The 12,727-nt window shown below is 46.9% G+C and overlaps 2 protein-coding genes across 2 annotated transcripts in view; one reads left to right on the top strand and one right to left on the bottom strand.

The window, feature by feature from the left end:
* Positions 1–355: 355 nt before the first annotated feature.
* Positions 356–3,753, bottom strand: TIMM22 (translocase of inner mitochondrial membrane 22). Its single transcript, XM_009094772.4, has 4 exons — positions 3,485–3,753; positions 2,961–3,157; positions 1,899–1,971; positions 356–937 (listed from the first exon to the last, which is right to left on the bottom strand). The coding sequence occupies exons 1-4, from the start codon at positions 3,723–3,725 to the stop codon at positions 861–863; spliced, it is 588 nt and encodes a 195-aa protein (XP_009093020.2). The 5' UTR covers positions 3,726–3,753; the 3' UTR covers positions 356–860.
* Positions 3,754–3,951: 198 nt separating this feature from the next.
* SPECC1 (sperm antigen with calponin homology and coiled-coil domains 1) overlaps positions 3,952–12,727 on the top strand; it is an 85,002-nt gene continuing 76,226 nt past the window's right edge. The window contains exon 1 of the mRNA XM_050981794.1: positions 3,952–4,067. The gene's annotated coding sequence lies outside the window, so the exon portion shown is untranslated. The remainder of the gene's footprint in view (positions 4,068–12,727) is intronic.

Here is a 12,727-nt window from a genome sequence, read left to right as displayed (position 1 = left end):
GAAGCAGGCTGTGTGCTGAGTGAGTGCCCAGTTATCTGTCAAACACTGGTTTATTCTCACAGCTTTGCTTTCCAAGTCTCACTATCAAACTGCTGGAACTAATGGAGTGAGCCTGGGGCGGTTAAAGCAGTAGCAAGATTGCACTCTCACAGTGAGGTTAAATCAGGCTAGCCAAGTGGCTACAGAGAATTATACTTCAGCAACAACCTCTTTTTTTCCCTTAAACTCTTTTGTTCATCTGCCAGTAACCACACAGCTCTAAGGCTAAGGATTCCTTTCTGCTTTTCCCTTTAAAACACGGTAAAGAAATCTGGCGCTCAACTCTGTACTTGAAATAAGACAAGTTGTACAGATGGTGGTTTGTCTTCAGATGGTATTTTAAGAAAAGCCTGGAACAAGCTTATTTCTCCACAGAATCTTACCTCTCCCCAACAGAGTAGCAAGCTGCAAACTGGTGACTGTTAAAACACTTGCAGCACCTTCAAATATGTGATAACCTAAATCGCTGCATTTCTCTTCGAAGATTGTCCTCCTGCTTTTTTTTTGATGCCAGCAACAGACTTAATCAAAATCAGCCCCAAAGGATCGAAAGAGCTCAGAGTCCAGGCATGTTTCCTGGAAACTGACAGTCAGCTGATCTGTCCTGGAGATGCTGCTCTGTGCCTGGCTCCATCCTCCCATGCTCCCGCAAGCCTGCCTGCAGCAGCTCGCCAGGGCTCGCAGCCAGGTTGCTGTTAGTCATTCACAAAGTGGTCAGCGCCACCCTGACTCCAGAGGCAGTGGAAAGGTAAGCCTGATGGTTGTGCCGTGGTGCAGGCTCTCAGCAGCAGCACTGGAACAGGCACTGTTGCTCCTGGCTGTTACCGGAGGTAGTAATCGACTGCAGCAGAGAAAGCGGCGAATCCTCCGCAGCCGATCACCCCGGCCTTCAGCCCAGCTGCAAGGCAAGGGTGGGAAACCATGAGACAAAGCAGGGAAAATATTCTTCTTCCCAGTAACTTGTGGTGGCTCAGAGCTCACAGCAGCAGGAACCTGCCCTCCCAGGGGACCCTGGCACTGTCCTTGCCTGATGTACAACCCCTCGGGGCCAGAGGAGAACCCTCCCGTGGCCACTGCTGATTTTACCATGCTCTCACCTGAGCCCTGCAAGTGGCTTGGTGGGGCTAGGGAGGGAGAGGAAGAGCAGCCACTGCTCTGACAGCTCTAAGAGGATTAGGTCTGGGACAAACACAACTTAACAAGCTCAATTAGAAGCACTTTCAAGAGCTTTCTTTTCATTTATGCTTCTTAAAACAGGACTGTTTTTTTCTTAAGGTGAGTGAGAGAAGTTTGATATTTCTGATGAGCAGAACAGCCCTCTCCTACTTGGGCATTTTCCCAGATGTTACCACTAAAGGAAAGTCTCTACTAGTGCTGCTGGACTAAAACCTCTCTTCTCGTTCACATGTAAGTAGAATTGTCTGTTTGAACTGATACATGAGAAAGGAGAAAACCATTTTACACATGGTACAAAAGAAGAGAGTTCTTTAGTTCTAATTTCAAGGAGAGTAGCAGAGACAGTGAAATGGCAGATGTGCAGAGCTCAGTTAACACAAGAGCTTCTGTATGTATTTTTGACTCTCTCCCATGACACCACTAAAGAGTGTAGAGAGCCACCACCATCTCCAGACTTTTCTTTCAAGTGAATTTTGCTGATTTTCCTCTATGACCAACCCTTCCTTATCCCCACTTATTCTTGGAGCTGACAGCTCTGCCAGTCCAGAGCACACTCTCACGCTGGCCTCACCACAGCCCCATGCAAAGAGGTTTGTGCTGTGTGTGCTGCACTGAGAACACCACGTGATGCATAACCAAACTGAATCTTATCACAGAAACAGCTCCCAGCAGGCACCACCAACCTCTGAAGCCGATGGCTCCTCCCGTGATGCAGCCGCTGATAACGCTGTTCTTCCAGTCTGACTTCCCACGATACTGTGGAGGTACAAATCAGAGCCAGCAAGGAAATATGGAACAAACACTCAGCATCTGTGCTAACAGCAAGAAAGGTTAAACGACCTTCCATCCCCTTCTCAGCTGAGGGTGTTCTTCCCTCTGCTCTCAGCAGATGGCCCTGCACTCCCAGACTTGCAGGGCAGGCAAGGGAAGAAGGAGAAGGTAACTGGGAGAAGTGAGACAAATCCATGTGGTGCAATGCAGTGCTGGGGGAAGGATCCTCAGGTGAGCCAGGACAGAACACAGCCATGAGTCTAAAAGTGCAACAACCACATGAGAGCAGCCCTGAGCCTGGCCATGCAGCTGGTCCTTGGCACAGTGAGAGTCACAGCACCTGCTGACAAAGGTGGACTATTTCCATAGCCAGGACACGCTGGATTTTCACCATTGAACAGATCTCTTTGCTCTGCTCTGTTGTGCAAGCAGATAAACTTTTCTTCCAGATGAGTTAGGAAGTAATTGTGCCTTTCAATTAAAAGGCAGGACTCAAATTCATAACAGGGTAATTTTCCTATTTAAAAATAAAACAGATGATAGATTTACTAGCAAGCTGCAAAAGGTCATTTCTTACTGTAGAGGCCAGATGAAAATTGGCCTGTTACTCAAGAACTTTCATCAAATGATCCCTTTCTGCATATGGAATTTTTAGACACTCAAATTACCATGTTGCAACTCACAGTTTGACATTTTACACAAGGCCTCGTAGCTAGGGTTTTAAAAAGTAATGCCTATGCTTGCAATACATTTAGGACTTAAAACTGAAAAGGACTTTGCTACTGCAGAAAAGTTCTTCATTCTGTCAGAGAACAGCAGCTCTGAAGACAGCTTTCAAAGCTGAAAAGCTTTCATGGCCAAGAAGAACAAAGCAGCCCTATTGCAAAGAGGATACATGTACTTATTTGGATTTAGTAAAAGATTTTAAAGGGTACCAGAAAACACTTCTTAATGGTTGAGAAGCTCTCACTTACAGATTCTACCATGCATTCCGTGCAGGAGAACATGGCGCCCACGATGGCAAAGTTCTTGGCGTAGGAGATGCCTCGCTGCCCCATGTCCTTGAGCACCTCTTTGGCCGTGGGCGTGCGGTAGGGATCCTTGGGATCAAACCCCACGTTGGTGTCAATGCCAGCTGTGAAGATACCGAACGCACCTCCCAGAACAAACCCTGTGGAAGATAAACAATGAAATTAACTTGGCTGGGCGGGAGCAGGACATTCCCTGGAGGCAATGGAGCGGCTCTGCCCCTGCTGTCTGTGGCAGGGCAGGAATCTCTTGGTGCAATGGACACCCGTGACAGCCCGTGCTGCGTGAGGAAAGGCCATGAGCATCTGAGCCTCTCCAGGGAAGGCGGACACAGATCCCTGCCTGCGACATGTGACAGACACTGGAGGAGGCTTAGGAGGAAAACCAAACAGGGGGACTGCAGCCTCTTCTCCACCCGCCCCTCTCCCGACGCCACAGGGACCCCCGAACGACCCCACAGCCGCCGCACCTCCCACGCAGGCCAGCGCCGCCTTGAAGGGGCAGCTCTCCATGACCCGCTCCACCATCTTCTGCTCCTCGCTCTTGGGCGGGCAGGGGATTCCGCCGAGGGTGGCGGGGTCCCAGACGCGGGGCTGCCGCTTGTCGCCCACGAGGTGCTGCAGCAGGAGGCTGTACTGCAGCGGCTGCGGCTGCGGCGGCGGCGCCGGCTCTCCCGGCGCTGAGGGCGGCGGGGCCGCCATGATGGGCATGCACACCCACGGCCGCTCGGCGCCGCGTCCGGGCCCGCTCGAGCCGCCACGGAAGGGGCGCACGGGAGTTGTAGTTCAGCGGCGGGGAGAAGCCGAGTGCGCACCACTGCGCTTTGACTACACCTCCCAGTCTGCCCCGCGCCGACGCCTCCGGGATGAACTACCACTCCCGGCACGTTCGGCGGCGCGCCGCGGGGATTGGCCGTCGCGGGCAGCCAGGGGACTACATTACCCGGTGTGCCGCACAGCAGCCCCCTGGTGGCCGGTACGGCCGGTGCAGGTGAGGTGAGGGCTCCGGCTGCGGAGCATCCCCGAGCGCGGCGGCGGCGGCGGCGGCTGCAGGTGAGCGCGGGGAGGTGAGGGCAGAGCGGGGGCACCGGCTGGGCTGGCGAGAACCGCAGCCTCGCGCCGGGCATCCCGGTGCTGGGGGAGCGCTGAGGTGCCGCAGTGCGGGACCACTGTGTCCTGGCTGAGGTGCGGGGAGCGGGTGAGGTGTCGCGGTGTCGCCGCCGTGTCCCCGCATCCTCCCCGCCGCCGACTCCGGCCCCGCGCCAGTGCCTGAGGGCAACAGGTCCCGCACGGGGCGGGCGCTGCTCGTGCCCGCAGCGTCCCGCCGGAGCCGGGCTGGGACTCGGAGGGGCAGCGGGGCTCCCACAGCCCATGAAGGGCTCTGAGGGCAGCGGGGGTCCCGGGGGGCTCGGAGGGGCAGCGGGGCTCCCGCAGCCCCCGGGGGGGGCTCGGAGGGGCAGCGGGGCTCCCGCAGCCCCCGGGGGGGGGCTCGGAGGGGCAGCGGGGCTCCCGCAGCCCCCGGGGGGGGGCTCGGAGGGGCAGCGGGGCTCCCGCAGCCCCCGGGGGGGGCTCGGAGGGGCCGCGGGGCTCCCGCAGCCCCCGGGGGGGGGCTCGGAGGGGCAGCGGGGCTCCCGCAGCCCCCGGGGGGGGCTGCACGGCCCGAGGCACCTGAGCCTGGCCAAGGTGTCCCCGCGGTGCCACGGGCACGCCGGAGCACCGGGACACCCCGGACTGCTCCCTGGGGACAGCTCGGTCCTCTCTGGCGTGGGGCAGCAGTGTTGCTTCAGGACATGTGTAGCTCTAAAGGGCCCTGAGAATATCCACAGTGTTCCATCACAAAATGCGAACTGGGCTCGTGTGGAATTATGCACAACCTTAGCTCTGGGGAGCTGTTCTGTTTGGTGATAAGGTGAGAAATGTTGCTTTCCCTGGGGAACAAGGTGCATTAAGAAAACCCCTACGTTTTCCTTCATGCGTTGCTTTTTCTTCACCTGTTTTACTTTCTTGTTCGTGTGGATTAGAAACCAGTTTTCATCTTCACAAGTGACAATAGGTGTGCCTTAAAAATACCTTTCTTCTTATTGGATATTTTTCTATTTTAAGTTACTCATAGGTTTTACAATCTATAAGAAATAGTTGTCTTGGATTCAATAGGAAGCATGGAATTATTGTATTTCAGTAATTGAAAATTACTTTCAAAATTAAGTAAATGATGCATTAGTGTGAAATCTTCCTAATACCCTGAAACACGACTTTTAGAGGTCCTAATGTAATAAATTTTCTTTTCTATTTTGGTTCTTTTTTCTCTGTCCTGCTTATGTCTTAGTGTAGGTAGGCTCAAATAACGATTTACATGGATCATTTTATCACTTCAAATACTTCATTAGACGAAGTTCAACAACTTTCTTCTAAATCCCACTGCCCTCTACTGGCTGCACCAGCAGGGACCACCCGCCCGCTGCTATTCCCTCTTTTTCTTTTTTCTTTCTTTCTTTTTTTTTTTTTTTTTTTTTTTGTCGTTGGGGCTTTTTAAACTATGGATTTTTGTTGTTTGTTTGGGATTGTTTGGGGGTTTCCCCCCTTTTTTATTTTAAGGTCAAATCCCATGGAAGAGCACGTGGTTAAAATCTACTACAGCAGGATCTTGAGGTTGCTGGCAGGATGGTCTCCCTAAGGAACTCTCAACTTAAGATTTCAATCTTCTTGAGCCAAAATAACCTTGCTGGGCTGAAGTCTCACAGCAAAGTCTAATTTTCAAAGGCCTAAAGGGAAAAAACCATATATGTTGGATTGGGATTTTCAGCACTGAGAGTTTATATGTATAGTTGAAATATTGCTTTGACTTTCTTTCCTCTTTCCCTGAGTTCTGGAGAAAATGCTGGGTTACTATTTGTTTGTAAATAAAATATTTAAGCAAGAATTTTGTAAATATGGTTCTATAAAATACACTTATTTATGGATATTAATGTGTGATTATATGCTATTTTTCCCTTAGATATTTAATAATTTTCTCCTCTTCCCATTCTGTTCCACATATGAACAAATTCCGGTGCCTGAGAATTTGAATAATCTCATCTGCCTGAACAGATTTTTCGTGTGGGTGAAATCAGATGGAGGATTAAGGATTTGAGAGGGACTATGAGAGTTCAACATCTTTGATAAACAAGTTGTTTAAACGGAACTTTCAGCTGTTTCTTGTTTCCAAGCCTGTGAACCTCCATCACTGCAGAGTGATGGTGCATCCGACCCTCCTCCTTCTCCCTGACTAAGCCACTCCTTTATCCCGGAGCTGTTCAGTCCAGTGCAGGAGCTCAGGTTATTTTTAACCTTGCCTGGTCCCACGAAATGAAACATTCTGAATTCGGCTGAGTGTGACGGCAGCAGCGGGCACAGATGATCCCGAGCTATTCTGCAGCTCCCGGGAGCTCGGTGTCTGTTTCAGCAGAGGGCAGCACACGGTGACACCGAATAATTGCGTTTAACTTGACCTTTGCAGTGACTCAGTGACTCCCACGCTTCAGTCTTCTCCAGACAGGATAAATCTTGGAAATAATGAGGGGTTTGTCAGGAATCCTGGTTTTGCATATGTCTTGGTTGTAGAGTTCTCAGGTTTTGAATAGACTCTAGCAGTGCTATTAAAAAATTAAAATAAGTTTTCACAGTCCTCAACTTTCAGTTTGTCAAACTGCCAGTGCTTTCTGAAGTTTTTCAGCTGGGCAAGAAGTGACTGAAGGTGGAAGTCAGCAAGAATTAGATCAAATCCATTCTTTTTCACTCATTCCTACCTGTGGGCACTTTTTTCCCTTATCAAGAACTGTCATGTTGTAGGGGTGGATGAGAAGAAGAGATAAATTAATGGGTATTTTAATGAAAAAAGGATAAGCTTTTAATCACCACAAGCAGAAGAAAGTGGGGCTGCTCTGCAGGTGGTCTCATGCTGATCTCACCTGTTGGGTACAAAGAGGTTTCCAGTGGCTGCAAAAGGGAAGGTGTGGGACCTGCTGGGCTTTGTTTCCACCCTGTGGAATTCTCATCTATACATTAAATTGAATCCTTTCCTACTTCTCATTGACCTTGTGAATGTAGTCTTTTTTTTGTCTTTTTTTTCTTTAAAGGACTTTAGGTTGGAAAGTGCATTGGAGAAGTGAAGTGCTTTGTGAAATAAATCTAATTTCAGTGAAGGAAAGCTGCTTCAGCTTCTGTACTTTCCTTGGCTTTTGAGTTGAACAAATTTATTTGGTTGAGAGTGCAGCTGGGTTTTTTTTTCCTCTGAAGTAGCTCTCAGTGTTGGAGAATACTGTGTCACTTCCATGGCAAACAGCTAAAGTACTAAGAAGAAGGTTAGATTATAGACAGGTGACAGGTCTACTGGAGTTAAAACTCAAAAGGTATCCTGACTTACTGATTTTCCAATTTTTTTTTGCTTTAAGTCAATATAAAATAGGCTGCAGAGAGAGATCTTGGACTAAAATCTTCTTTTAGGATCAGCAGACTCGTTCCTTGTGACTGTGCTCTCTAGCCCAGAGAGAAGGAACAGGATGTGGCTTTTCAAGATGAGTGTTTGATCCTGTCTGCTCTCCCTAACGTTTTAGATCTCAAAGTCTGTACCCCTTTTGAAAATAAGGTGGTTTCTTTGTGTTTGTTCCACTTCAGCAAGGTACTCCTCCTCATCTTCACAGTTTTCCCAATATTACACATATTTTTTGTTTTCACCTATAAAATTTAAAACACACTTGGGTGGTCTAAAAAAAGTTTCAGGCATCATCATCTCCCAGGGCTTTCAGCTGTTGCTATAGAAGCCTAAATTCTCTTTGAGAGACCTTTCCAGTAGAAAGAAGTTAATACCTCAGGAAAGTTGTCATGGAAATATGCAGCAAAAAGAGAAAGGAAATCTCAGTTTGATGACTGTTACACAGGCTCAGCCAGCCTGGTGAAGTGGCTCCCTATCTGGAGATCTGCTTCTGCAGATTCTCTGGGTTGTGTTCCAGTGGATTGGAAAGCTGTGGACTCAAACCTAAAGAAACAAATGATTTAACGTTTATATAATCAAACATACCTCTTCAACTCAGAGAGCTTTATCCAGATTTGAGTTTCCAGGCTATAGCAGACCAGGAGATTGCCAGCAGCCTGGCCCTAATGGGGGATGGAGCTGGGGCACAGCTATTTCTTATATTTCTGGTAATGCCCACTCTGAAAGGATTTATTGAAGTACCACAATTTTGAAATAAGGCTTTCAGAACCGATTTTTAAATTGACAAACTAAAATTAGTTTATTCTGCAGGCTTCAGTGTCATTCCAGATTTGAACAGGAGCCCTTTGTGTCCAGCTAAATGATGGGATAAGCAGATCCCTCCCCAGAAATTTCTTATACCATCACCAAGCCTGGTTGGCTCCCTGGTTTCAAGCTTTTTGTGCCTCTCTTACTAAAACCTTCTGATATCTAATGAATGTGATTATGAGTGAGCTGCCTTTAAATATCTATTACCAGAGTCACCATGGTAACTGCTGTAAGAATTTCTTGCTGGTAAAAGGTTTCCAGCTCCCCGAGATACGGCAGGGCAAAATGCTTAGGCTGTTGTTTTCACGGTTTGAATGAGATCAAAGAGGACAAAATAACATATTCCTGATTTTTGATAGCAGTGGATGGTAGTGGAACTGAAAGGAATAAGATTTATACTGGAGCCAGTCCTCAGATCAGGGAATAGAAGACAGGTCCACAGGCTTTCCTTGGACAGCAGGCTCCTGCTGGAATCAAAGATGTCACTCCCTCTGGCTGAGCCAACACTTGGTCTTTCTTTCAACACTGTCAGCAAGTGAACTAATTAACCCTAATGAAGGATGCAAAATTGTGATATTCCACCTGCCACAGGAGCAGGAAGAGTTGCTGAGTGAGTCAGTGGGGAGTAGAAAGAATTGACCTGGGTTGTTTGTTCTCTCTTCATTTCATGGTGGTCTCAAACTGCTCCGTTTTCCTCTTGACCTTCAGCTGCTCTGTACCAGGGCAGTGGTGTTAGCTGGGCAATATTCAGAGTGACTTCCCTGCTCATTTCCAAATCTTCCTCTTCCCTTCTTTCACATCTGCTTTCTCTCCCGAGTTCCTGTTGTGTGGCAAATCAATCCCTTGCTCTGTAATGACAGTTGTTTCTATAGGCTTCCACATGACAGAGTCACTAATGTCCCTCATGCAAACTGTCACCTCAGGGGGTTGTTTTGCTTTCATTTATTTATTTACTTATGGTAAACAGGTCACAAACTCCATAGGGCACTTCTTCCTTTCATGCAATCTCTTCTCTTGCTTCATTGCCCTCCTACTGTAGTATCTGCTGGAGATTTTAATTTATCACTTGCTTTTATAGAAACATGGAAAACTGAGCACCTATTCCTGCTGTTTTCCCACTTCATTGCCTGTGCCTCCTGCTTCTGGGCATTTAGGGCTTTTGGTAAGGTGGCCTTTTGCTCTGGTGTGAGCTGTTTGGTGTGGCTGTGCTGCAGGAGATAAGGAGACCTTGAGGAGAGGAGCAGTTTGCATCCTCGTTGTGTGGGGGGACAACTGGCACAGCAGAGCCAGCACGAGTGGCACTGAGCACGTTTGATGGGAAGATTGTGCCTGCAGGATGAGCTCATGCTGGTGGAGTGTTCATATTTGTCCTTACCTGCCCTGTAGGCAACGTGAGCCACATGCCAAGACCTTTTTGGCTGAGTTTAAGGATGCTTCTAATTCATTTTAGTTATAAGGTTTACTGAGTGCCAGATTTGCACTGAGGGTTTAAAATCTGAAGGGATTATGATTGCCAACCAAGAGATGCAAGAAAATACTTTTGTAAGAAGTCTTGAAAGCAGAACCTGGCTCTCAGAATGGAATTTGCCTGCATTATACCACTACTTGTTTCTTAATTGTTCTTCTGTAGCATTGTGGTTAATGCTGGGAGGGTCTCAGTGTTTGGGCACTTCAAATTTCAGCTGCATGGTTCCATTTCTCAAGCCTGCTAAGCTGATTTAAAAGTTTAAGCAGTAGCAAACATGTTTGTTCCTACAAGCTGTCTAGAAGAAAGGAATCATTGAACTTTAATTTAGATTCTCTCTTTTTTCTAAATTTGATTACATCATCAAAGCCAAATTTCTATGCTGAATTTCTGGGTGCCTCTGCGTAACGGTGTGCATGTCTGTCAAAACTGCTGATTTAGATGGGAGTTAAAAACAATGAGCACTGTAGACCCTTGCTAATTTGTAATATTTATTCAGTAATTTAGGTGCTTTCATTTCCTGACCTCTAAAATAGATGAGTTATTAAGCTACTGCAATGATCAACCGATACTGATGGAGTGTCTGTAAAAGATGCAGAGAGGAAACACGAGGTGGGCACTCCAAGGCATTGCTGTGTGGGGAATCAAATCTTGCCAAGAGCCTTTTTTCTGCTCTCTTGATCTGCATTAGAGGGCTCGTTCCTCTCCTCGTGCTTCTGAGTTCCCTCTGTGGGTTTGTCCTGGTTGGGTTCCCGCTGGGCTCTCCGGGATGCTCCCCGTGGGTCGGGAGGATCCCACAGCTCCGCTCCCGTTCCGCCTGTCGGCACTTCCAGCGGGAATCCCTCGGAGACAAAGCCCACACCTCCGGTCTCTCATTTGCATCCCCCTGAAACGCACGGAGAAGTTCAAAGCACTGGGACATCGCTCCGGAATCCCGTCGGGGTTTTTAATTCCAAGGCAGCCTCCAGCACACATCTGCAGAGCTTCGTTTTGCCGTGCAGCTCTGCATTGGCAGCGATTTAATGGAATGTTTTCCTGTTCCGGGCTCCTTGGAGTTTCTAACCTGTTGGAATTCCTCTCCCGTTAGGTGATAGAATGCCAGCTCTTCCAGCATGAGATCCCTCTGGGACAATAAGTAAAGGGAGCAAGTAGGGTTGTGCAGGATTTTGCCGGGATAGGTAGTAAAAACTTGCTGTGCTGCTTGAATATGGTAATTCTCTATGAATTGTTAATGAGTGCCACATTATAACCTATATAGCAGAAAACTAACAGCGAGGAATAATAAAATAGAAAGTTACTGCCTTTCCCTTAAGCCTTTCTTGCTTTTAATCACTGAAATTAAAAAAAAAAACAGTAAGTAAAAAAGAACAGTATAAGTCTTATTGTCCTCTTTCAGGGAAGAGCACTCAGTATTGCCTTCTTTGCATGTTCAAATTTATCCACATTTTGAATAACAGGCTGACTGCAGGAAAGCTGTCCTTGCTTGTTGATGATGCCTAAGAAAGTAGAGATGTTTGAAAATTGCAAATAATAAACTTTGCATAAATGCATGGAAAAGCAATCAGTGATTTTTATTTTAAGTATATGAAATATGATGAGTGTTTCTTTGCTACATAGATTTCCTTTCTCATTTTGCCTTTTTCTGTGGGTTGGCTTTTTTTGGGGGGTAGATAAATGTTTGTTAACTCTTGAGTGTTCTACTCAGAAATTACAGAAATCTGAAAAATGCTGGCACATCTTACAGACTTACTTTTGAAACAGGCAGTTTCCTAATTCTATTTTTGACTGACTCAGTGGCTGTTCCCTTGGAAATTCTCAAGTTGTTGTCTGGTCTTCTGAAATTTTGGCAATAGGCACCAGAGGAAGCTGTTTTTCTTGTCTCCTGTAGCACTCCATGTTCCATAAAACATTATCTGCCTTTTTTCACCCCAATTTAACTATTCTAGTCTCTTCCAGCAACAGGCATTTTCTCCACTTGCAGGTCAAAGCTGGTAGCCACAGGCTGAGCCCCTCAGGTGTTGGGTAGTTACATAAAACTGTGAGTAGTCTCTTAAGAACAGGGAAGGAAAAATAAATCCTAGTTCTCCAAGCCAGCTCACACAGCTTGCTTGTGCTGGTGGAGCCTTTTTGGCAGCAGTTTCAGGAGTTCCATCCACCCATTTGATCAGCAGCATCTTGTTGACTGAGCAGCAGTTGTTTTTGTCAAAATGGAAAGTGGTGCCCCATGATTCAATCTGCAAACGTCCACCAGCAGTGTGAACTTCCTGACATCTGCACTGCAACTGAGAAAATAAAGTTTGGATCAGTTATGTCCAAAAGGGAAAAAGCACAGAGTTAATGCTGTCCCAAAGCCATGGCCCGACTCCACTAATATCCACTGTCTGATGCAGGCTTGCCTTTGTAATTGCTTTTGGTTTTCCAACTCCAGACAGCAATGTCCCCAGCCTTACAGCTGAATTAGAGACTTGCTTTAAAAAGACATTGTTATTGACATAATAGCCTTGTTTATGGAATTTCTCTCCTTTGTAATTAAGATTGTTTCATGCACAAAAGCAGTTAAATATGGCATAAATATCTGTAAATGCAAAGATATTTTAAATCTTGTTCCTTGTGTGAGCCTTTTTTCCACAATATGCATTTGCTTCTCAAATGAGCTGTGCCACCCAAAATTCTGCCCTTTGCCCATTTCATTAAGTTCTCATCCATACTTGTTCTTGTGGAATTGTACCATTAATGCAGCACAAAGCCTATAAATTCCTCAAATGCAGTATTTTTAAGGTGTATTAATGGTGAGGTTTGATCTTATTCTCTCATACCTTGTAGGGAAGTTGTGGGAGCAAGAGCATTGAGCAGAATGCAGGCAATATGTTCAGTGTTATTTTGTCTGTCAACCAATTTTACCAGCTGGGTGAGAACCTGGCAGATACTTGAAAAAAGTTTATATTGCTACTTGAAATTGTTTTCTCACCC

The sequence above is a fragment of the Serinus canaria genome, chromosome 19 (assembly GCF_022539315.1).
Source record: "Serinus canaria isolate serCan28SL12 chromosome 19, serCan2020, whole genome shotgun sequence".
NCBI lineage: Eukaryota > Metazoa > Chordata > Aves > Passeriformes > Fringillidae > Serinus > Serinus canaria.
Note: the sequence above shows the minus strand (reverse complement) of the source record. Positions and strands in the feature narration are given on the sequence as shown.